This window comes from Culex pipiens, chromosome 1 (genome assembly GCF_016801865.2).
Source record: "Culex pipiens pallens isolate TS chromosome 1, TS_CPP_V2, whole genome shotgun sequence".
NCBI classification, from domain to species: domain Eukaryota; kingdom Metazoa; phylum Arthropoda; class Insecta; order Diptera; family Culicidae; genus Culex; species Culex pipiens.
The window spans coordinates 122,720,247-122,746,667 of record NC_068937.1 but is presented as its reverse complement, the minus strand read 5'-3'; the positions used below and the strand labels follow the sequence as shown (position 1 = coordinate 122,746,667).

At 43.4% G+C, this 26,421-nt stretch overlaps 2 protein-coding genes across 5 annotated transcripts in view; one reads left to right on the top strand and one right to left on the bottom strand.

Annotated features, from left to right (window-relative positions):
* LOC120424660 (oxysterol-binding protein-related protein 8) overlaps positions 1-11,404 on the bottom strand; it is a 62,322-nt gene extending 50,918 nt beyond the window's left edge. For 2 of the 4 annotated variants that reach the window (XM_039588834.2, XM_052706315.1), the window contains exons 1-2: positions 10,873-11,404; positions 470-853 (exon numbers count right to left, since the gene is read on the bottom strand). In XM_039588834.2, coding sequence (XP_039444768.2) covers positions 470-662 — 193 coding nt within the window. In that variant the 5' untranslated portion in view covers positions 663-853; positions 10,873-11,404. The remainder of the gene's footprint in view (positions 1-469; positions 854-10,872) is intronic. The other 2 variants (XM_052706316.1, XM_052706320.1) reach the window with 2 other exon arrangements.
* Positions 11,405-12,889: 1,485 nt separating this feature from the next.
* Positions 12,890-25,089, top strand: LOC120424665 (uncharacterized). The gene is made up of 2 exons (XM_039588838.2): positions 12,890-13,204; positions 23,232-25,089. Exon 2 carries the CDS (start codon positions 23,263-23,265, stop codon positions 24,793-24,795), a length of 1,533 nt encoding a protein of 510 aa, XP_039444772.1. The 5' UTR covers positions 12,890-13,204; positions 23,232-23,262; the 3' UTR covers positions 24,796-25,089.
* The last annotated feature ends 1,332 nt before the right edge of the window (positions 25,090-26,421 follow it).

Here is a 26,421-nt window from a genome sequence, read left to right as displayed (position 1 = left end):
AAGAACCCCAACACGACGGCCGACGACGATGATGTGATAAAATTAAATCACCTGACACGAACGAACGAGAGTGCCAGCATGAGCTTTTCTGGAGATGTGTGTAGCTGTAGAGTTTTGTGCGTTTTTCTTTTGTAGGTGGTGTGTTTAATTTTGTCCAAGTCTCTAAACGATCACTTGTCACGGAAGCTCGTGGGACGGGTCATCCCTTAAGGGCCGGCCGGAGACGTAATCAATCTTACAGGTGGTGGCGAGCTTATAAAGGAACGTGACAAATTTTGGGCAATTTACAACCGGAAAATCTTGCTCGAGATAAGACGCGATCCTTGAAATTTGCCAGCCTTAACATTAACAAGCCAAACTAAACATCGAGACTACAGTTTGGGAGCTACCGTAACAACTAGCAGTGTAACGAATCTAAGTAAACCTCAACTTTACAAACAGACATGAAAAAAGTGAACCAGCAACTCACCAAGAAACTTCCCCCCGGAGGCCGAACCGGCGGAGCTGCCCGGATTCGGCGGGGTCGACGCTTGTGACGAGCCGAGCGCCGGGGCCGAGTCGGGCCGCGCTCCGGCATTGATCGGCGTCGAGACGGCACTGACGGTCGCGGAGGGGCCACCGGTTCCCCCTGCTCCGGTGGCACTGGTGCTGCTGGCACTCATCGTTTTTCGTTTTCAATAGAAATGCCAGATAATTTTCGACTAGAATTACACCTTTTTTTTCCTCCGGTATGATTTTCAGAGCACTTTGCACTTTCAAAACTGCCGAAAACGGGGGTGTGGGTGGTCCTCTCGGAGCAGGATCTAGTTGGGAGACATTGCACCTGGCGCAGGAACACGATCTTTTTTGTCACCTGGAAAAAAAGAAGGAACATACAGAAAATGGAAAACTCGTTAAAGTCAGTTTGGATTAGTTTTCAGTTGAGAGCAAACTTTGCATTTATCTTTTTTTTTTTTTTATGCATGCTAATGAGTTGGCTGCTATTGCTGGTGCATTTAGGTAAATGTGACGATTTTGCAATTTTTTATCTAAGGTGTTTTAGGGTCAAATCCAGCAGCTCTTGATACCATTTTTTATCTATTGGCTGTATATTTTGTACTTGTACTGCGATGAAATCTGTATTTAATGTTAAGATGCTGCAGAATAAGCATATTTTTTTCTAAGCATTACTAAACTCGACATTTTGTTAGGGTAATGTCAGTAAACGCTTCAGTTTCATCAAGGTATGATAAATTTTGGCTCCATAAATATGCTCCAGTCGTATGAATTAAAAATACTATTTTTTTTTTGCCAATAAATGAAATGACGTTATACAAACACTTTTTTGTTCAATGGTTTTTCAAAAGATAACAATGTTTCACAATAAAAAGTCAAATCTTCAAAACTTTATATGGGACATTATTGCGTAGAATAAGAGTAAAAAAAAGTCTGAAGGATCCTGCATATAATATCGTGTCTCCTGCCACTGATAAAACCATCTGATAAAAAAAAATCCTCATCTCAATAGATGAAAGTTCAACCGCCACCAAACCACCCACTTTCGCTCCCTTTAAACCGCCGTGGAAAAGCCGCCAACACATTTCCCCATCAATTCCGTCCGCTGCTGCTGCTGGCGATGCAAGAGATTACATCAAATGCAACAACAAAAAAACGCTGCTGCCGGCGCACTGCACTGCCATTATTACACAACCCGACCGGTTGCAACTCGCCTTCTCTCTCTGTTTGCTCCATGCATGCATCTGGCTCTTCCTTTCCCTTCCAGTTTTCAACTTGTACAAGTTTCAGTCTCGGTGGCCGGGCCCGCGATGGGATCGCGCCGAAAGTCAAATAATGTGGGCCTAGTGTGGCAGGGTGGCGAGTAGGTTTGAATTTAAAAAAAAAAAATGACCCACAAAATAACTTCTTAAAATTTATAAGCAACTGGTTGCTTCCACACTTTGCGGATTGCATTGAAATTTTGTTTGGTTTGTCAACTAAGTACACTTTTGGACTTGATCTGCACTGATCTGGACCAAACTTTGAGGAAAAGTTCATCTACAGTTCAGACTCGATTATCCGAAGCCTTGGAAACATTTCACTTTGGATAATCGAACCACATTTGTTGTTTGTTTCTAGGAAATTGTCCAAGTAATTTACCCAAAAAAATTAAATCAAGACTAACATTTTAAAAGGGCGTTATATTTAATGTTTGGCCCTTTTGAAATATTAGTCTTGATTTAAAAAAAATAAAATATTGTTTTCGTAAAGATCGGAAAATTTCACGAATGTTTCATATTTTAACATTGTAAATCGGACCATTAGTTGCTGAGATATCGACGTTAGAAAATGGTGGGTTGTTTGGGTGAGACTTAGAAAACATTAATTTTCCTGTTTTTAACCTTTGAATGGCAATATCTCAGCAACTAAGGGTCGTAACAACAAAGTTCAAAAAAGCAAAATATAGCGAACTTTTTCAGCTCTTCAAAAATATGTTTTTCAAAAAAGTTACCCAAAAATAGCTTTCACTTGAAAACGGTGCACTTTATCAAAATTTCACATCAGTACTTTTTGATTGCAAATTTGATTTTACATCGAAAAATGAAGCTGAAAAATTTTTGCGACCGATATGTGGATTTTTTTTAAATCAGTATTGAATCAAAAATTCATAACTCGGTCAAAGATTTTTAGGCATTTATGTCTCTTTAAACATATAAAAAAATAGTGTTTTTTGCAAATCAAGTTTCAGTGAAATTTTTTTTTTAAGGGAATCGATCAAAAAATTCCTTCAAAAGATACAGATTTTTGAATTTTCATACATCATTTTTGTATGGAGAACTGATGATGCAAAATGGCTTCTTTGGACATACCGAAGGCACTAAAAAAGTTTCAGCCAGATTAAAAAAAAAATGAATGACCGAAATCTGAGAGAATTGCTCAAAACTTTTAAAGTACCCTACTTTACAAAACTTCATTATATTAACTAGAGTCTTGTGGGACTCCAAAACGGATCAAATGAGACCAGAACGGTCCAAATCGGTTCAGCCAGTCCGGAGATAATCGAGTGCTTTTTTTTTCGGTGCACGGACTTACAGACATACACACGCATAGACATTTGCTCAGCATTTGATTCTGAGTCGATATGTATACGTGAAGGTGGGCCTAGGAGGTCGAATTAAGGCTCTGGAAGGCATCATTCCCAATCGGCCATTTGGCGGCCTTGTTTGTTTTAGAAAATCATTCAAGTCTTGATTCAGAATGTTTCAATCAAAAAATGGTTTTCTTTGTGATGTTTGTACACGCAGAAAAATATTTTGTAGAATCAACCTGTACGAGGTTTGATTCAACAAAATTTTTGTTGAATATAATCAACGCCGATTTTGCGTTGAAACAAACCTTGATTTTCTCAATTCCACAAAAATCTTTTGTTGTTTTGAAAAAGTTGCTTTGACGTTTAGCGTTGATTCAACAAAAATCTTGATTTTCAAATCAACAAAACGTTTTGTTGATTCAAATATGCCTTATTTTTCTGCGTGTAGAAGCATTTTACTTATAGAGGAAATATGCCCATTTTAAGCCTAATAAGCGATCGTGTTTGAATGATGCTGGATAATCTGGATTGTTTCTTGAAATTCACTAAAACCAAGTACACCAACGAGTAGAGCAACTTTTTGTGAACATTTCTGTTTATTTTCACTTTTATTAAAAGTTATGCTATTCCTTTTACAAGCATTTAAAAAAAATATTTCAAAAATGCATTCTAATCAGTCGAGTGCATTGGGCCACGCCCATTTTTCTATTTTCAGCTTAGTTCTTTTTTTCTTCCAGCGCTCTTTTGGGTCTGCTTAGTGTTGCCAAAATTGATGTAATTTTAAGCGAACACTCACGAAAGAAGCATTTATAGCGAAAGTTTCCTGGCAGCACTTGCTCACTCCAACAGGCGCTGCACCAGCATGTTGGTGGTGTTGGTGGCCACCCTTTGTTCTTTATTTGCCTTCGCTCCTCGCTCGGTTTTCTTCAGCCTTCGATTGGAATGGGTATTCAAAATTCAAACGTCAGAAGACTTAGCGTGTTTGTTTTTTTTATGGTGCTTGCTAATTATTCACATTTTTCGGGATTATTTTTCAAGTGAGTGACTAACTAATGAGCAAAAGAACATGTTGCTGGTAGTTGGAAGCAATTTTATATCTTAAACGCTTTGAAATCGTTAGCGCTAGTGAAAAGATATTGATGGCGACTTTCGTTAACCCTTACAGTCCGAACGTCTGATGCGAGATACCGAAAAAACATTAAAAATGCTGTATCTTTGGCATCTTTTGACCAAATAAGTTCGTTCACCCCTCAAAAGAACCGGACAAATCTCTATTTTCAGAATCTACAAAGAAATCCGGAATCGGTCACTTGGCCACGGAGATATTCCGGAACCTAGTGGGGTAGGTTTTTGTCCGGGTATGCAACCCAATCTACAAATCATGATTATTATCATAAATTCTTCAAAAAAACCATCCCAATTTGCTCCAAGACCTGTTCTGGACATATAAGGCATATTCCTTTGATCCCGGACCATCGGATATGAATTGGCCACCCTTCCGGAACCGACTACACAGGAACGGATGTCGAATTCTACATCAAGTCTAATATGGCTTCCGACATGTCAAACGGCACTAAATTTGGCTCAGGAAATCAAATTAGACATCCTCAGTACGTTCTGGTGCCATTTGGCCACCCTTCCACCAACCCGGAATATCCGTAACATGGTTCCGATGGACCAATTTCGGTAATTTCACGAGCACACTTTCCGACATGTCAAACAACACTGATTTTTGCTCAGGAACTCAAATTTGACATCCTCATTACGATCTGGTGCCATTTGGCCACCCTGCCACCAACCCGGAATATCCGTAACATGATTCCGATGGACCAATTTCGGTAATTTCACGAGCACACTTTCCGACATGTCAAACAACACTGATTTTGGCTCTGGAACTCAAATTTGACATCCTCATTACGATCTGGTGCCATTTGGCCACCCTGCCACCAACCCGGAATATCCGTAACATGGTTCTGATGGACCAATTTCGGTAATTTCACGAGCACACTTTCCGACTTGTCAAACGGCACTGATTTTTGCTCAAGAACTCAAATTTGACATCCTCATTACGATCTGGTGCCATTTGGCCACCCTGCCATCAACCCGGAATATCCGTAACATGGTTCCGGTGGACCAATTTCGGTAATTTCACAAGTACACTTTCCGACATGCCAAACAACACTGATTTTTGCTCAGAAACTCAAATTTGACATCCTCATTACGATTTGGTGCCATTTGGCCACTCTGCCACCAAACCGGAATATCCGTAACATGGTTCCGGTGGACCAATTTCGGTAATTTTACGAGCATACTTTCCGACATGTCAAACAACACTGATTTTTGCTCAGGAACTCAAATTTGACATCCTCATTACGATCTGGTGCCATTTGGCCACCCTGCCACCAACCCGGAATATCCGTAACATGATTCCGGTGGACCAATTTCGGTAATTTCAAGAGCACACTTTCCAACATGTCAAACAACACTGATTTTTGCTCAGGAACTCAAATTTGACATCCTCATTACGATCTGGTGCCATTTGGCCACCCTGTCACCAACCCGGAATATCCGTAACATGGTTCCGATGGACCAATTTCGGTAATTTCACAAGGGTACTTTCCGATATGTCAAACAACACTGTTTTTTGCTCAGGAACTCAAATTTGACATCCACATTACGATCTGGTGCCATTTGGCCACCCTGCCATCAACCCGGAATATCCGGAAAAAATGGTTCCGGTGGACCAATTTCGGTAATTGACAAATCGGAAAGTATCCGTAAATTGGTCCATTAGAACCTTGTTACGGACAATCCGGGTTGGTGGCAGGGTGGCCAAATGGCACCAGAACGTACTGAGGATGTCAAATTTGAGTTCCTGAGCCAAATTCAGTGTTGTTTGACAAGTCGGAAAGTGTGCTCGTGAAATTACCGAAATTGGTCCACCGGAACCATGTTACGGATATTCCGGTTTGGTGGCAGGGTGGCCAAATGGCACCAGATCGTAATGAGGATGTCAAATTTGAGTTCCTGAGCAAATATCAATGTTGTTTGACATGTCGGAAAGTGTACTTGTAAAATTACCGAAATTGGTCCATCGGAACCATGTTACGGATATTCCGGGTTGGTGGCAGGGTGGCCAAATGGCACCAGATCGTAATGAGGATGTCAAATTTGAGTTCCTGAGCAAATATCAGTGTTGTTTGACGTACTGAGGATGTCAAATTTGAGTTTCTGGGCAAAAATCAGTGTTGTTTGACATATCGGAAGATACACTTGTGAAATTACCGCAATTGGTCCATCGGAACCATGTTACGGATATTCCGGGTTGGTGGCATGGTGGCCAAAATGGCACCAGATCGTAATGAGGATGTCAAATTTGAGTTCCTGAGCCAAAATCAGTGTTGTTTGACATGTCGGAAAGTGTGCTCGTGAAATTACCGAAATTGGTCCACCGGAACCATGTTACGGATATTCCGGGTTGGTGGCAGGGTGGCCAAATGGCACCAGATCGTAATGAGGATGTCAAATTTGAGTTCCTGAGCAAATATCAGTGTTGTTTGACGTACTGAGGATGTCAAATTTGAGTTTCTGGGCAAAAATCAGTGTTGTTTGACATATCGGAAGATACACTTGTGAAATTACCGAAATTGGTCCATCGGAACCATGTTACGGATATTCCGGGTTGGTGGCAGGGTGGCCAAATGGCACCAGATCGTAATGAGGATGTCAAATTTGAGTTCCTGAGCAAATATCAGTGTTGTTTGACGTACTGAGGATGTCTAATTTGTGTTCCTGAGCAAAAATCAGTGTTGTTTGACATATCGGAAGATACACTTGTGAAATTACCGAAATTGGTCCATCGGAACCATGTTACGGATATTCCGGGTTGGTGGCAGGGTGGCCAAATGGCACCAGATCGTAATGAGGATGTCAAATTTGAGTTCCTGAGCAAATATCAGTGTTGTTTGACGTACTGAGGATGTCAAATTTGAGTTTCTGGGCAAAAATTAGTGTTGTTTGACATATTGGAAGATACACTTGTGAAATTACCGCAATTGGTCCATCGGAACCATGTTACGGATATTCCGGGTTGGTGGCAGGGTGGCCAAATGGCACCAGATCGTAATGAGGATGTCAAATTTGAGTTCCTGAGCAAATATCAGTGTTGTTTGACAAGTCGGAAAGTGTACTTGTAAAATTACCGAAATTGGTCCATCGGAACCATGTTACGGATATTCCGGGTTGGTGGCAGGGTGGCCAAATGGCACCAGATCGTAATGAGGATGTCAAATTTGAGTTCCTGAGCAAATATCAGTGTTGTTTGACGTACTGAGGATGTCAAATTTGAGTTTCTGGGCAAAAATCAGTGTTGTTTGACATATCGGAAGATACACTTGTGAAATTACCGCAATTGGTCCATCGGAACCATGTTACGGATATTCCGGGTTGGTGGCAGGGTGGCCAAATGGCACCAGATCGTAATGAGGATGTCAAATTTGAGTTCCTGAGCAAATATCAGTGTTGTTTGACAAGTCGGAAAGTGTACTTGTAAAATTACCGAAATTGGTCCATCGGAACCATGTTACGGATATTCCGGGTTGATGGCAGGGTGGCCAAATGGCACCAGATCGTAATGAGGATGTCAAATTTGAGTTCCTGAGCAAATATCAGTGTTGTTTGACGTACTGAGGATGTCAAATTTGAGTTTCTGGGCAAAAATCAGTGTTGTTTGACATATCGGAAGATACACTTGTGAAATTACCGCAATTGGTCCATCGGAACCATGTTACGGATATTCCGGGTTGGTGGCAGGGTGGCCAAATGGCACCAGATCGTAATGAGGATGTCAAATTTGAGTTCCTGAGCAAATATCAGTGTTGTTTGACAAGTCGGAAAGTGTACTTGTAAAATTACCGAAATTGGTCCATCGGAACCATGTTACGGATATTCCGGGTTGATGGCAGGGTGGCCAAATGGCACCAGATCGTAATGAGGATGTCAAATTTGAGTTCCTGAGCAAATATCAGTGTTGTTTGACATGTCGGAAAGTGTGCTCGTGAAATTACCGAAATTGGTCCATCAGAACCATGTTACGGATATTCCGGGTTGGTGGCAGGGTGGCCAAATGGCACCAGATTGTAATGAGGATGTCAAATTTGAGTTCCTGAGCAAAAATCAGTGTTGTTTGACATGTCGGAAAGTGTGCTCGTGAAATTACCGAAATTGGTCCACCGGAACCATGTTACGGATATTCCGGTTTGGTGGCAGAGTGGCCAAATGTCACCAGATCGTAATGAGGATGTCAAATTTGAGTTTCTGGGCAAAAATCAGTGTTGTTTGACATATCGGAAGATACACTTGTGAAATTACCGAAATTGGTCCATCGGAACCATGTTACGGATATTCCGGGTTGGTGGCAGAGTGGCCAAATGGCACCAGATCGTAATGAGGATGTCAAATTTGAGTTCCTGAGCAAAAATCAGTGTTGTTTGACATGTCGGAAAGTGTACTTGTGAAATTACCGAAATTGGTCCACCGGAACCATGTTACGGATATTCCGGGTTGATGGCAGGCTGGCCAAATGGCACCAGATCGTAATGAGGATGTCAAATTTGAGTTTCTGAGCCAAAATCAGTGTTGTTTGACATGTCGGAAAGTGTGCTCGTGAAATTACCGAAATTGGTCCATCGGAACCATGTTACGGATATTCCGGGTTGGTGGCAGGGTGGCCAAATGGCACCAGAACGTACTGAGGATGTCAAATTTGATTTCCTGAGCCAAATTTAGTGCCGTTTGACATGTCGGAAGCCATATTAGACTTGATGTAGAATTCGACATCCGTTCCTGTGTAGTCGGTTCCGGAAGGGTGGCCAATTCATATCCGATGGTCCGGGATCAAAGGAATATGCCTTATATGTCCAGAACAGGTCTTGGAGCAAATTGGGATGGTTTTTTTTGAAGAATTTATGATAATAATCATGATTTGTAGATTAGGTTGCATACCCGGACAAAAACCTACCCCACTAGGTTCCGGAATATCTCCGTGGCCAAGTGACCGATTCCGGATTTCTTTGTAGATTCTGAAAATAGAGATTTGTCCGGTTCTTTTGAGGGGTGAACGAACTTATTTGGTCAAAAGAGGCCAAAGATACAGCATTTTTAATGTTTTTTCGGTATCTCGCATCAGACGTTCGGACTGTAAGGGTTAAGCAGTTAACCTCTGATCTTGCGTGTGGATATGTATGCCACCAAAATAATGAGAAATGGTCTCGCAAAATAGAAATTATGATCAAAAGTGCATTAAAATTGATATTTTTGGCCAGTAAATGGCATAAATTTGCGTGCTTACTCGAGGCAGTGGTGTTGCTGGCATGTTTATAGCCTAAATAGTATTTGTGGAGCTTTAATCGAGCATCAAACTCTCCATATGACGATGATAGGTATTTGATTATAAAGTGTATATTTCCCCTAGTGATTATTTTTTCATTTCAATTTACTATTTCTGGACCCTGAATTCAGAACCATCATTGACAGTCATTGCCCAAAAAGTGAAAGACACCATCTACCACCTTAAGAAGTTCATTTTTTGAGTGATTTTATAGCCTTTCCTCAGTAAGGTTGGTAAGGCAAAAACTTTAACCGATTGCGCCTAAAAGTTAGGCAAAAACCGCGCATCGATGACGACTAGAAATCTGGAGCAACATTTGAAAGGGGCGGTACGACATTGCTCTTACGGCCTTTCGTCCCATTTAAACGCGTGTAATGAAAGGCCGTAAGAGCAATGTCGTACCGCCCCTTTCAAATGTTGCTCCAGAAATCATCTTACAGCTAAAGCTCATTTTGCCCTTCAGCTGAACTTTGTGGCATGGGCATTTCGGTGTACTAAAAAAGCTTTTAAGGGATTTCCAGTGCTGGCCACCAGAGGCAAACACAATTCTGAATTCTACACTCAAAGTCAGAATTGCCCTGAAAAGGGTACTTTCGACCTTTTTTCACAATTCCTTCTAGAAAAGGAAACTATGTATTATTCAAAGCTGGACCTACACGAGAAAATTGCGAGTAAGGCATTTTTATTATTGACATTTAAAAAAATAGTAGTTTCGGATGTTCATATACTTATGGGCATTTTTTTTTTGTTCATATATTGCTCCAGATGTATTGATATTCTTTATAAAAGCTTTAAAATAATGGAAACGTGCCCAACACAATTCAAAATTCAAATTCAAGTTACGTGAAACGATGATCTGAAGTGAAATTAAGCAAAGGATTCGTATAATCTACTTTTTTTAATTATTATCTTTTTCAAAAATTTCTTCTTAAATTATTTATTTCAAATAAACAACTCCTTTGCAATGTGAAGAAACATTACTTTCAAAAATCATAAAGTTAAATTTTTTGTTTTATTTTTCGATTCAAGTGTCTACCCTTTCACCAGCAGCAAATACGAGTGCACAACAGGCATCGTATGTTTCGTTCCGGCGATGACGAAGACCGAAAAAATTAAAGCAACTAAACACACATCCCATTTTAGGGGGGGCCATCGTGGATCTGGTTTCTGGCCTCGGGCCGCAGCAGCAGCAGCATCAACTCACACGATGATGGCAAAGTGCAAAAGTGGGCCCTCTTGAACCTGTTTTGTATGGCAAGTGGGAAGTGACGATGCCTGGGGCAGGAGGGTAGGAGGACAAAGGGGTCGTTCCTGCCCCTACCCCTTACCATGTACAATGATTGACTTCAATTAGAACCAACTTCCCATTCATGGAGAGAACCTTTTTTTCTCAGATATGATTCAAAATTTGACTCACTTTCTTCGCGCGAATCTTTCCTAAGAACAGCTTCTGGTCGCCTTCTCGAAATCCACAAACTCCCGCAGAGGCAGAAAGAGAGAATCTTCCGGCACGTCACCTAAAGTTATCACCGCACCACCGTAATGATGTTTTACGATTTTTACTCTTTCAACGCTGAGCTGCTGCTGGGGGGGCCTCGCGAAAGAATCGAAATCACTAGAAAAAAAAAAACTGCACAACCACGCACACAGCGAAAGAGACTGTGGCACACACGCACCCGCGACCCGCCGATGGCCACTCCGCTTAGCACAGGTTCCCCTCACTGTCTCCAAGTGGTCAACAGAAATTACGAAGACTACTTTTTTTTTCTTCCCTTTCCCCCTCTGCTGTTTTTGCACAATAAAAAATCGACCCAAGGAACTCCGGCGGGTGGAGGACGTGTACACACGGACAAACACACAGACACACACACGACGGGGCCGCACGGGAAACCTGGACCGAGGTGGGCTCGAAAATATCGCGATCCGTTCCGGGACTTGAGCTGGTGTTGACTGACGAGCTGGTTAGCGAGTAAAGTGCGGATGATTAAAACTTTTTTTGAGTGTGCAAGAAAAAAAATGACAACATCGCGATGACAGCGGCGGCGCTGTCAAGTTGGCGGCAGCAATGCCAGATGCGCAGATTTGTCTATTGTTACAGATATTTCAGTTGTTGCGGACATTTTTTTAAACGTACAGACTTTTGCATTTGAAAACAGAAACTTTAGAACCGATTTTTTCTATAGGTTCGAACAGAAACTTGCAATAAACATCACAAAAGACCCGGAAGTTTGCCCGGGAGTCATTAATGTGGATGGTTTGATTTTTTTTTTAATTTTCGTTGTGAACAATAATATCACAAATTCAGTCTTAATTGGGTAATAAAGTTAAGCTTAAATTTGTAATATTATTGTTAACAACGATAAAGCTTATTTTTCTGAGTACAATGACTCTTTGTACGACCGCAAAGGATTTAAAATGGATTTTTAAATCAATTTTAAGAAAATAACTTCGTACACTCAAAATCTGATGTATCCCTCAAAAGGGTACTTTCAATCCTCAAAAAGGATACTTTCTATCCTTTTCATAAGTTCACCCGGCGTCACCCTTTTAAAAGGGTATGTCAAAATCAGTACATTTTCGATACCCTTTTAAAGGGATACTTTTTACTTTGAGTGTAGCTCTTCTTGACAGAAAAGGTCCTACTTGACAGCTCGTTCCAAGGGGACTATAATCTATCGAAAAAATGATGTCTTGTCAATTTTTTTTAAGCCATTGCAAATGTTTTTTGAAGTTTATGTCCCTCGACTCTGATCGGGATCGAGGGGGGGGGGGGAGGCTGGCAAAAAAATATAAAAATTGAAATTACAAGCCATGGTCTCGACATTTGAATGAAAAAAAGTGTTATAAAGTGCATTTTACACCTGCCCAGTTGTTTTGCAATCATTAGTTTTCAAAAAATCCAAGTATTGAAGAATGTTTTATTTCACCGAAAAAAAAAAAATTTGCGGTGCTGTACATTGGAATTGAAAATATTTTTGATCGATACCAGACATGCTAAATATGATTTTAAACGCAGAAAAATGCATTTCTAATTGTTTTCAGTTGGTTAGACTTCTATTTCCTTTAAAATTTTGATGCTTTTGAAAAATAAAATGTTTCTGTCAGAATCCTGCTAGAACGGTGGAACATTTCTGCTAGAATTCTGTAAGAATATCCAGCTCTGTTAGAACTCTGCTAGAATCCTGCTAGAACGCCGTGACTGGGGTAGAGCGAATAATTTGATTTGATTTTTGATTTTGTAACCCAAATGTTGCTTTACTTTCTCTGAGCGTGTTGCCTGCCTTCGATGTTTTTCCATGTTTTCGCACCTAAACCCCGGCTGTCACTTTACCACTCTTCGTTCGACCTCCTCGTCTATTTCCTTTTCACTCACTCTCACCATCGCGCGGCGTGAGTTCCCTGCTTATGCTCGTCTCAAAAAGGAAGGGCCAACAAATTTCTTCAGTTGTGTTGTGAGCGTCGGTCCGTTTGGTCGTAAAGTTGTTATCCTCGTGCGTGCGTTATTTTTTTGAATTTCTGGCTGTCCCCGTGTGTGTTGCCAAAGCAAAAAAAGAAGTAAGAAGCAAAAGTTCGTTGCGCGTTTGGTTCGTGAAAATTGTCTCGAAAAGTGTGATAACTGTGGGAAAGTGTCGCCGTGTAAATTGTTTGTCAGATTTGCCGTAAACAAAAAGGATTACCTGCAGCAGAAAAGCCGGATAGCTTGCTTGAAAGAGAATTTTCAACCCGAAAAGGTCGCAGCATAAATCGAGGTAAAGAAAATCTCTTCTGCCGCGCGGTATTTATTTTTAGCCCTTCATGAATCTTAAGAAAGCAAAGAAAATTTACCGAAATGGATTCCACCGTCCTCGAACGCAGATTCAAGGGCTCGGAAAGGATTCGTGTTGTCCCGGCCGGCGCTTCGAACAAAGATTCCGGGGCAGGGATCGTTGAGATTCTTCCGCGGGTTCGAAAATGGCGTCCGCCAACAGGGAACTCATTTGGCGAGGACTTCTTTGGGAAGAGAGAGCCGAGCGCAGTGGCGGACGTGAAAAAGGATGAAAGAGAGGGGCGCAATTTTATGTGGAGGAGTAACAGAGGAAAACAGAGAGAGGATGAAGAATGAAACAAAACTCATCTTCTTTCTGGCTCTTTGTGTCCCATTTAGCTTCTATACGAGATGATTTGCGTTGGTGCGAGGCGAGGTTTGCCTTAATTACGGGTCCGGTTGTAACGGCTAGATCGAACCGGAAGTTGTGCTGGTTGGTTGAAGTGGCACTCAACACGCCAAACACCCTGACAAGAGCTAGAAAGTGACGCTGGAAAAGGAAAATAACAGTTTTCACCGTTACCAAGGAAACCTGTACCGAGAGCGTGCAAGGTGGGCTAAATGAGGATTTAAACATAAAAAAGCATTTTTTTTTCGACGCCGTTAGGACGATGGCAATGACGGATTCACTACTGTTATGAAGAAAAGCAAAAGTGGAAGTAATTTAATTCAAGAAGTTATGTAGTGACATAACCGAAATGTCGTTGAATAACGTAGTTCATGTTAGTTAAGTTCGTCGAGAGATACAAAATTCTAGGTACTGGAAGTTCACGTCCGTGTTAGGGAAGCGCTTTTTCAACTGGAAATTAACTATTTTAAAGTCATTGTGGAATTGGACAATGATCTGCATTCTAGGTACTTGAAGTTCACATCTGTCAACTACGACCAGCAACTAAACTACTTATCAAGTGTGCGAACTATGGTGGCAAACAAACTGCGAAATTCTGTGGCTGTACATAAAGTTCTCTTGTTGTACTTCAACATTATTTAGGTTAACTCTGCCCATAATTGAAAATTCGGCTATTATGCCAAATCAAGTATTCTGAGAAAAACGCGTTTTAGTGTTTGTCACAAAATCACTTTCAAGGCAATTTCCCATAAGAGTGGCATATTAGCCGTTTGGTTTTTCGCATCGGCAGCCAAGTCCTAACACTATTTCAGTGAAATTCAAGTTCCAGGAGATGCGTTGGAACATCCTCTACCACCTGGTGCTAATATCTCGTTTTTGCCAGAAGTGGATATTAGCCGTTTTTTCAATGGTGGGCAGAACTGCTTTATTTAATTATTTCTGATTTTGCATCGAGTCTTGTAACCCCTATTCTGAGCCCTAATTTTTTTAGTATTTTTAAAACTCTTGAATAGTCCCAAATCACGTGCTCAGCATCATCATTCAACACACACCCCCGCACTCATTTCCATCATCAAATCTACGCGTGAAATCCATCTCAATCCCCCACCAGCAGCAAGCATTCAGCAAAAAAAAAAGCATACATTCATTTCGCGCCGCCGCGAGCCACGCGGAAAGTTCAACCACCTTTTCCTCGTCGACACTCCACTCCACTGGCGGGAATCGAAACAGAAAATAAATATCTCTATGTGTACTACTACCGCTGGGACTTAGGCCTCCCAACTTTACGATATGTTTGGAGAGGATGCGAGCTAAGGTGGTAGCTACTAACTGACCAGATCTCAACTCATCATCGCCGTTGTGAGATGACTATTATTAGAACCCAAATCTTGAGCGTCACAACACGCACAACTCGTCGACTGTCGCTGATATCTCGACGCGACTACCAGAGATAGCGGCTACACGCACTGATTGTATAATCAAACCCCTCTCGACAGTTATGATAATGTCCAGCGGAGTAGTGAAGAAGCTACGACAATCTACTACAAAGTCCGTTAGACCGAGAAGAACGTGACGAAGGCTACAAACTTGGCAGCATACCAGCGCACAACCTGCTGCTGCTGCACCGTCAGCGAAACCGCATTTTAAAGGAGAAACAACAAAATCACGCCGTCTCGGCTGTACCTCGGCTGATGGAGTCGCAAAAGAGAAAGAAGAAAGCTGATGTGTACATAAACATAACAACGGGCGCGAAACACTAAGAGAGTGTCGGCCTGCCTGCGCTGGACTGCATAAAATGAAATAGTTGAGGCAAAGTTGGACTAAAAGAGGCACCCTGTGACTGCTGATGGAACCGGAATCGTTTTTATACTCGGATGAATGTTATGTTTTGGCGGTTTTTGGCGCTAAGCGCAACATAAGAGAAAGGTCCACTTTGAAGATTTCTGCACCGCAAACAAAAAACGTTGAAAACAAGAAAAACGACTCTAATAGTCACAAAGACGAAGCTCATTAGCTGTTAAGCTACCTGTGAAACCAGAGAGCTCCGCACGAAAAATTCCAGAGAAACCTGTTTTCATGCGATACGTGCCTCGTGACAAACTTCCAGCTGCTATTATTTTCCCGTCCCGTTGATAGCAACTCAATAGAACCATACGCAAACAACTGCCGCGACTGATGAAGCGATTCGCCAAACTCGGTTACGTCACATTGACCCCGATTCGCCGCCCTTTTGTCCCAGAAGGTAGACAAAGGCAAAAAGCCTCGGATGTGTTACTACGACAGTTCTGCGCCGATTCGGGAGTGTCGTCGCCAGTCGAGCGTAAATTGTGTGCGATGGCCTCGACGCCGAATGGCAGGCAAAACAGTGCATGTAGTGAAGATCGCTGGCAGACGATTCGGGCCAATTTCCGGTCGCAGAAGGGACGGCGTAAGTACCGAGGAACTTACCTGAAACGAGCGAGCGAGTTTAGGGTGTCGTCTAGTCGTCGAGAAAGAAGGATTTTGGCGTCCTTAATTGTTGTTGAGGTGACCAATTTCAGACAAGAGCAGTGTTTCTCAACCGGTGAGGAATTCCCCCCTGGAGGCCAGACCCTTCTTGGGGAGGAATGAGGATGCCATAAGAATCAAATGATCAAATGTTTTAAAATGTTTTCGTAAAAACTTAAATATTACAAGAAAGTACCAGACTCTTTGAATGACTTATTGCAATAAATTTCAACCTTTGGAATTTCTATGCTATTTCAGATTTCATCTTTGAATGTGATTATAAATATTCATGAGAAAAACTAATAATACAAAAAAATAAGCTGAAAAAAATCAAATTCAATTCAATTCAATTGGTGTTTATTAGAATTTAACAGTTCTGCTCCAGGATGTTACATTTGCAATTCAGAGATTTGGAGAACCTTTCAACTGAGATCAATTCATTAGCCTTTACAGGGAGGGTACATGTTTCTAAGTTTAGATGTTGCTAGCTGCATGCTCTTTTAGGGAAAATAAATTTTGAGAAAAAACCCTAGATCTATGTTTGGCTTAAGACTAATATCACAGTTGTTGACGGAGGAGTGCTTCGATGAGCGGATTCGTTGACATCCCACAGGAAGTCCTGAAGGTTCTCGTTGCTTTTTCGATGCTTGCGTCGATGGTGTCGACGCCGGCCAGCTCGTGTAGATCGTCGGTCGGGTACCACGGGTCCAAGTTGTGCACCATCTTGAGCAGCTTGTTCTGCTTCACCTGGAGTCGCTTACGGTGCGATTTGGCGCAGTTGCCCCAGACCGCAGCAGCGTAGGTCAGCATTGGACGGATGATGCACTTGACCACGAGCGACTTGTTCTTGATGCTCAGCTTCGACCGCCGATTCAGCAGGGAGTAGAGCGCCTTGGTGGAACGATCCACCTTCTCGATGATGTTGTTCACGTGCTTGTCGTACTTCAGCTTCTTGTCGTGCACCACACCCAGGTACCTGACCTCGTCGTCCCACGTCGCAGGCTGGCCATTGACGCTGATCGATCTGCGGGGAAGGTGCCGAGCAGCACGCCTCCTGGTGAAGAAGATGGACTGGGTTTTCCCAGCGTTCAGCTTGATGCGCCACTTCCGCTGAAACTCCTCGAGGTTGTTCTGTGCCGCTTGTAGGTGGGTGACGACGATCTTCGGGTCCTTATCCGATGCCAAGTATGCAGTGTCATCCGCAAAGAATGCGTACGACACTCCATCGATCATCGGCACGTCGGAGGTGAGGATGTTGTAGAGAGTCGGGCTCAGCACTGATCCTTGGGGCACGCCGAAGGGGATGTTGTGGACGGAGGAACGCTCGCCATTCACCGTCACCGTAAACGACCGATTCGTCAGGAACGACTCGACGATCTTGACCAGGAACGGCTGGAGGTTCGAGCGGAAGAGCTTGTAGACCACGGCGTCCTGCCACACGGAGTCGTAGGCCTTTTCGACGTCGAGAAGGATCATGCCGGTCGATTTCCCCGCCAGGAAGCCGCGCTTCACCATCTCCGAGATACGGGCGAGTTGGTGCACCGTTGAGTGCCCCGGCTTGAAGCCGAACTGCTCGTGTGGGATGAGTTGCTCCGTCTCCAGGTGACGGTTTATCCGGGCGAGGATCACCCGTTCCAGGAGTTTGCTCAGGCTGCTCAAAAGGCTGATCGGGCGGTAGTTACCTGGATTGGTTATGTCCTTGTTCGCCTTTGGGATGGCGATCACGTTTGCGTGCTTCCAACGAGCCGGAAAGTAGCCCAAGGCCAGGCAAGCGTTGAAGATTTTGGTCAGGACGACCAACCCTTTTCTTGGCAGCTGCTTGAGGCACGTATTCCGGATTCCGTCTTGCCCAGGAGACTTCCGGTTTTTGAGCGTGCGGATGATCGCCTTGACCTCTTTCGGCTTGACAAGGGCGGCCGGAGGCACGGGAGGAGTTGTCGCTCGGATGTGGCCAAGCGCGTTCTCCACAGCGGCCGATGTTTCGGGATCACCTGGTTGCTCATTGTTGTGGGCAGCGGCGAACGCACTTGCGAGCGCTTCGGCTTTCGCTGAAGGGCTCGCTACGAGGTCTCCGTTGACGTTCAGCGGGGGGCTGTACTTGACCGTGTTCCGGAGGTTGCGGGTAAGCTTCCAGAACTTGTTGCTGCCGTTGTCCAGCGTCCTTAGCAAGGAGCCGAAATTTTTGTAGCGGTGCTCGGCGCTTTTGGTGCTGATGACGTTGTTCAGGTGGGTCACCACCGCTCCGATGAGCGGGTCCCGTCTTCGGATGAACTGTCTACGCCGCACGTTCCTCAGCCGGATTAGCAGCTTCAGCTCGTCGGGGATGTCCTTCTTCTGAGGTAGGATCCTACGCGAAGGGATAGCGGCTTCCTCAGCTGCTTTGAGGATGGCGGTGAACTTGTCGATGGCGTCGTCGATTTTCTCCGAGCGATCTAGAGTGTTGATCCAGCTAGCGTTGAGGTCGACCTCCCGCTCGATCGAGCGAGCAAAAGTGCTCCAGTTCGCTCTGTCGAAGCATCGGACGAGTCTTCCAGCCGGGGCGACTGGAACATCAACGTCGATCGTAAAGGTGACCGGCAGATGGTCCGACGACAGTTCAACGTGCGTTATCGGCTTCGACATCGGCACCTGGTTGTTTGAGATGACCAGGTAAAAAAATCAAATTTTAAACGAATTGTGCACATTCTGAGCAAACAAAAATATTTGCAATGTTTTGAATTCATTCGATATCTTTACTACATTATTTACAAAAGTTTCTGAGATTTTTCAACTTTTTAGCATTATTTTTAGAGCTTTGATAAATGATTAAGTTTTCAAATATTTTGTTTTAAATTTTTTGTTTTTTTTTAATTAGCAAAAACTTATTTTCCATTCCATTACAGCAGGTAAAATTGTTTTTGATAAAAATGCTGTGAATTTTTTTAGAGTAAATTTTAAAAACAAATTTAATAGAGCTTTTAAATTGATGCAAAAGTATGTAAAACTTTTACAAACATTACAGTCTAAATTTTAACATGTGTTCATTGATACCAATTTGTTGAAAATTCAAAGGGGGGAATGAGGTTCTTGAAAACTAGCCAAGGGGGGAATGAATCGAATAAGGTTGAGAACCACTGGACTAGAGGAATCTTACCTGACAAATTGTAGAAATTGCTGATCAGATAAAGAAAAGTATCATTACGAATCATTAGATGAATGTAGGCGATAAAAAAACGGTTCAGGGAAAAAGTAAACTGCTTAAAATATGAAGAAAAGTATCATTCAAGTTCATTGATTTTTAAAAATCTACAAATCCTGTAGAAATGGAAGTTTCAAGATCATTATCAGTGAATTTGATGAAAAATGCTTTATAAAACTGAAGATCATATGGTATTTAGACTTATGTTTAGTCGTTAGGTTTGGAACTTATGAGTTGTGGATCACGTTCGCGTATCTGTCGCGATCTCTTACCAATTTGATTGAAATGGGGTTGAAAATACCTGTCAAGATCCGTGTTTGCCTCACGGACTAGAGCACGTGTGTGTGCCGAAAAAAAGAAACCCTCCGCCAAGTCCGAATGACGTCGTCCGCCAACGTCCTCCCCAGTGGTCTGCGGTAATAACATACGGAAAAAAGTATCATTCAAGATCATTAATTGAGTGTGGACTATTCAGAAAAACCTACTGCCAAATCTGCAAAGTAAAAAAAGGATTTCCGTTATAAACATCAGATAAATCGAAAAAATAAGCAAAATCAAATTGCTGAACTAACGAAATAGTCGTTTAGGGTTGGCATCACCCAACAGTACTTGGATGTTACGTCCGTATTAGAGAAGAGATTTTTACAAGCTATTCAGAAGCAAGCATTCTATGTTGAATAAGTTTCCAAACCCAACCGTTTATCCACTCGATTCGATCAACGAAACCAGCTTAGATGAACGATGGCCCCGCGTTAATTAGCTTACGTTTGCCTCCACTTGATATCTGTCTATCTTACAATTCGTTTCCAAAAGCAAACACTCGGGCAAAGTAAATATTTGCTTTCCCAACAAACTCGATGTGACCACGCCGTGGTCGACGAAGCGTGGTGGTGGTACAGCATTACAAAATAAACAACCAGAAAAAAAATAGTTTCGACTCTTCCGATTTGCATTCGTTAGCTGTATTTAAGACGGCATTTTTTTACAAGATCACCTAGATTAGCCCAAGACAATCAATTAGTTCGGGCAGGCGCCATTGTTACAGCACCGCAGTAATTGACTCCCACGAACATTTTTTTTTCTTGCGGAGCCCATCGGACACCGCTCCTCGCAGTGCTGGGATCGCCTCCCAAGGTTCTGGGCCGCTATTTTTAAACCCTTGGCTGGTCGTCAAAGCCGATTGTGGCGAGAGCACATTTGCGAAAAAAACGACACAAATAAGCGAGCGAAGAAAAGTTCAAATGAATTTAAAAACACGCGTTAGCCTGAGTGTGCTAGCTAAGCCGTGTTGGTCCTGTACCCACTTGTTTGAGATAGTCGATTCGGCGAAATGCCGTGATGTCCTACGCGGTGATATATGTTTTAAAATAGATCCTTGTTTTAGACGGAGAGCGATCATGTTGTTTGAAGCTTGTGAGCGAGATATATATTTGAGGACCACGAAAAAAGGCGGTGCGTATCCGATTGATCAAGCGCGAAGTGATAAATGATGGTATACACCACCTGAGTCTCGTTGGTAAATAAAACAAATAACGTGCGGACAAATTTTGTTTATAGCTCGTTAGTAGACTAGCGCGAGCGGCGAAGCCGCCTTCTTCCGTACACTTTATGCTTGTATGTAGGAAATCAGAAGCAAATTTGATTTGAAGAAACTGACGAAGCAAAATGAAGAAACATGAACGAGTAGCAGTAAAAACGATAAGAAACCAACCTCAACCACTCCGCGAGATAAGTCAGTCAGCGAGCGGCTATGATGGAGTGGCTTATGCTCACCAATACACATTCGCGCGGCGAAGTGTGTCCGAGGTTCTTAAATTGAATAATTACCGCGGCGAACCGAGATGGTGTGATGCACGGAATTCGATGTCAACGCCGTTGCACCGCACACTTGCTCAACAAAGTCGCAGAAGTTGCAGACGAACGTGGAGCTGTGGTCAAGTGCACGAGATGTAATGCAATCCGCTGCAACGGGGTTCCAATTTCCCTCTCAACTCTGTGTGGCGGGCGAGACTGGAAGAGTGATTTCTCGTCAATGCGGTGATTGTCGATGCTGAGATGCTTAGCCATGCCTGGGTGCGATCGCTGATTAGAGGTTCCAGAATGTTTTGATGGCTGAATCTTAATCAGGTTTTGTGAAGAAAGATTCATGGTCATTGGTGAATATATGCTGATCTTTCAGTGGTAAAAAAATACCATTAATCTAGTCTATTAAGCCACTGGTACAGTGGTACATGAGATGGCTCATGTCTGGTCGTTATTTGAAAGGGGCGGTACGACCTTTCATTACACGCGTTTAAATGGGACCAAAGGTCGCTGTCATGCCGCTTCTTTTAAATGTTGCTCCAGATGTATTGATTCATGTAAATTGTTAAAAAGTTCAGAAAGACGTAGAAATTTTTTTGCTGGATCCAAATTTGAATAAAGATTTTTACAAGTTATCCGTGCAGTATATGCAAATTAACGATTGAGGGTGAGATGGATCTAAAGACGACCAGCATAAAAAAAAATATGTATATCACAACATTCTGATCAATCCCGAGTTTAACTACTTAACACTTGACACAAGACCGCTAATAAAAGGATCATCAATCGACCAAGCTAAATCAATTGTTCATTGGTTGAATCATGTAAAATCTACATGAACAAGCAACACAAGACAAGGCAGTTCAATAGTAAAGAGCATAAGTTTATCATCAGCGAAATTGACGATTCTCCGCTCGAAGTCTGAATAAAATGATAATTGAGAGGAATGTAAATAATCAGAAAAGTTTCAAAACATTACATTTATTTCAGAATCGAACTACATTCAGACAACATACTACAAAAGAACTGCTGAACATGACTTTCTCAACACCGACGTGTTGATTGATTATTTCCGAGATATTAAACAATCGCCTTTTTGGAGGTACTTTGAATGCTATGTCCGTGTTTGGGAAACGCACGTTTCTGATAGAGATGCTTGGATTCCACATGGTGATATATTACCCTTTCTTTCGTCTGTTGTAACATGACTCCCCAAGGCTTTTCGGATGTATCGTTTAACCGAAAGGGCAACGCCTGAAATTCGGTCACCATTTCGCCAACATCGAAAGGTTTGTTTTGGGTTGCCAATCCTTCTTCAATGATTCTCACTTGTTTATGTATAATGTATATACCGAACTCGCGCACCACTCTCAGATACGGGTCGTTAATCATCATCAACAAAGAGCGCTACATAAACGCGCCGAAAGAGAAGCGCGCACACACACACATGCCGCGGTGCGGCCAATTTCTCTCCGTGTATGGGTTGGTCAACCCACACTTGCTCGAACGCAACTCGTACAGCAACACACTCGCTTATGTGCGAAACAGGAAGAATGCCGCTTCGGCTAGTCGCCCGACCTGTTGGCCAAGCGCATGTGTTTGTGTAGGTGAAAACAACTCTTCTAGACGAAATTTGCCGGCTAGAATGAACCCGGTCGGCGGCCGGTCTCTCTAAATGCTTAATAACTGTGGTACTGCTGCTGCTGGCGGCAAGCGCGCGGTTCTTGTTTCAAACATCTCCCAACCAAGTTTCATTCGGAAATTGAAATGGAGCGAGATTTTGACGGGTTTCACGAGTTGATCGTGAACCGACCTGAACGTTCTCTCGATTGTGTTTCTTTTTTTTTGGGTGGTTGTTGAGATGCCGATTTATGGTTTCCCAAGAATCGAGGGGAGGGCATTGTGTTGAAAGACTATAAAGTGTCACGTGTTTTTTTTTGTTGGGTTGGGACGGACAAAGCTGTTTTGAATGAGGGTTTAATGTTTGGTAAGAATGCAAAACTGCTTGAGCCTGTAATCACTTGATCTCCGAATTCTCGCAGGTTCGAATTAGCTCTAAGCAAGACGACCCTCCAAAATTAGTTGAATTGACTGCAAAAATGTTATCAGTTTTACAACAACTTCTAACAACCTCTCATTTTCTCTCTCTTTCAGATCTTCCATCAGCTAAAAACACGCACACGCCATGTCACTGCAGGTCCAGTCGAGCCAACCGGCAGCCGCTCCGTCCGGTCGCCGTACACCACAGGTGTACCAAAATCTGGTGGCCACCCCACCGGCGGCTCCGGCCAGCGCCACCCCAACTCCGCCCACCAACGGCAACAGCACCAGCAATAAATCTTCATCAGGGAACAAGCTCTCGCTGAAGGGTTCCTCCAGTGGCAAGTCCAGCCCGGCGGCTTCTTCGGGCAAAGCCAGCCCGGCACCAACTCAACCAACCGTGACGGTCACACCGGCTACGCCGCAGTCCGCACCCGTCGTGGCCATCGTCGATCTGGTTAGCGACGAAAAGGTGGCGTCGCCAGCGAAGGCCACCGCTGAGAAGAAGGAAGTCACCAATGGCAAGGACACGAACGGCAAGCACGAGGAGGCGGTGAAGGAATCTCCGCGCAAGGAGACCAAGGCCAGCCCGAAGGCTAGCCCGAGAGCGACTCCGCAGAAGAGCATCCCGGTGGAGCAGGTCAAGACGCCGGAGACGGTTTCGCCGAAGAAGCCTGCCGCTTCTGCTGCAAAGGAGGTTAAGGAAGCCGCGCCGGAACCCGCAAAAAAGAAGGTGGACAACTCGTTGGTCGGAGAGAAGACCCTCAAAGGGTTCACCGCCGAAGGAGACGAGATGGAGTCGCTGGTTGTGGAACCGTCCGAGTACGAGGATTCGCCAATGCCACCCCGCACCGGTGGAAAGTCCAAGCTGCTGAAGGGAGGCCCCCCAACCCGGGCTCGAATCAGTCCCTTCCGGGTGGCACAGGAAGCGGTGGCCGTAGCCAACGCTAGCACTGTGGTCAACCTGAGCACCGTCAGCGAGGGACAGCACGCTGAGTCGAACGAATCCTCCCCGGCGGTTGACTTCAACCGGCCACTGCGCGCCATTTCCGGCCGTCGCTCGACGCGTCCCCTGACCGATATTCAGTTCTCGTACCGCAAGCCGACAGCCGATCTGAACGACTCCTCGTCCAGCTTGAACGTCACCGTCGGTTCGGAGATCCACAACGACAGCCTGCGCACCCCCGCCGGCTCGTCCCGCAAGCGCAAGGCCATGACCCCGGAATCGACCTCCGACGCGCTGGACGTTAAGGAACACACCGACAGCCCCAAACGCACCCGGCTCGACTTTAGCGGCTTCCTCGGAATCGTCGCCAGCCCGGTCACCATGCTGAAGAACCGCTTCTCCCGGGTCCGACTCCACGCCAGCACGCCCGTCGCCAAACGCAGCTTCGAAACCGAGGAGGACCTCGTCGGCAAGGTCGTCACGGCTGAAGCCACCACGACCACGGCCAACATCTCCGGTGGAGCCGCCGCTGACAACAAAATGGAAGTCGAACCGGCAGCGGAAACCGCCGACAAGACCGAGCAGAAACCGGAGGAATCCAGCACCACGATCAAGGAAGGCCAAACCGACGTCCCCGCCAGCGAAGATGCCTCCACCGCCGAAGAGGCCAAAGAGGACTCGGTCGAGGTCAAAGACGTCACCGACAAGCAGCGGCGTTGTGTCATCATGTAAAGTGACCCATTTTGTATTGTAATTTTACTCTCTCTCTTCTTTTAATTTGCCCCCCACCACACCCTTTATTTCGATGCAAGTGTTGCATTTTTTCCGCAACTCCCGAATGCTGTGAGGGCGCACCTTAAAAAAACACTACTTTTTAATGTTTTGTAAGTCCAGCACACCATAAAAAAGCGGGGTGGTATAAAGAAGAACCGAACGCGCGTTCTTCGACCGATTACAAATAAAGCAAAAATGTGTATTTTAAAAATATCCGGCAAAACCGCGTCGCTCTGAAATCTTTTTTACAAATCTCCAAAAATCCACTCTTTAGCAATTCTCTCCGAAATCGGTTGATAAAACTTGGTTCGTTCGTCCTTACAAAAAAAAGGTTTAACACCAAGTAAGAAAACGATATCTCGAGGTTTCGTGGAGAATTGCTCTCATTTAAATCTACAATTTTAGTTTGTAACGGTTAAATTCATATGAGATTTGTTGTTAGTACCTTTTGGGTTAAGAAGCATAATCGGAAAACAATTAAAAAGAAAGGTAAATAAATTGCAATAAGAAGAAAAAAGATCCTTGCTCAAAAGCGAAAGTAGATCTTCCCTGAGCAACTACGGTGACCCATCTTGCAGATATAGGCTAGTTGTGGCAAATGAAAGCAAACGTATCTTAGTTTTAGTAAGCGAACAACTCCCACACAAACCATAAACAATATTGGAAACAGATCGATCTATGAAAATTGAATGCAAACACACAACATAAAAAAGAATGAAGAGTTTGGTGTAGTTGTAGAATTATCACAATCATAATCATTTTAACATAAAATTGATGTGAGCGAAGTTCGGTGAAAACATAGACATTAAAGTAAAGAACAAAAGAAAAACTTTGAAGTAAACCCAAAAAAAAAGTGTAAAATGACAAAAAACATCAAAAATATATCAAATAAACTTAGTTTTTAAACTATATGTGGTTTTATTTTTCGTTAATCCCATTTAAAATATCAACAAAGAAGCAATTTGCATGTGTGATTGTGCTATTTCGTCTGTATCTACTCCAAGGAGACTACTCCTACTTCTGGAATGACCTATGACCCGACTATTGAGACGCAGGAGGGTGTTGAACCCGGCACCGGTTCTGTGAGCGAAGTGATCAAAGCAAGCACCTCTTCTTCACTCGCTACAAAACTAGAAATGTATATTTTCCAAAATAACTGGTAGTTTACAATTACATATTAACTTATTTAAATACATATTCGGTGTCTTTCCGCAGCTGACCTGTAAAGCTAACACGGTGTATTTTTTCGAGACCTCAAAGATAAAAACATTCGGTAGGGGCAGGGGGGGCAGAATGGACCAGGGGGACAGAATGGGCCACCCTTGGTTTTGGGCTTTAGAATGGATTTAGACCAATTGTAAGGCAAGGGTCTTATAAAGGATGTCAAATGACATTACCATACCAAAAACGACGTTTGAATTCATTTTTTTTTTCGAATTATGAGCAAAAATGTAAATTTATTAGAAAAACCACGGAAATGTTGTTTATTTCGAGGTTTTTAAATAAGCTTTCTGAAAAGTTGGATTGTTTGAAAAAGTTTGCTCAATGCTTATAACGTTACTAGATGTTACTACCAAGGTATAC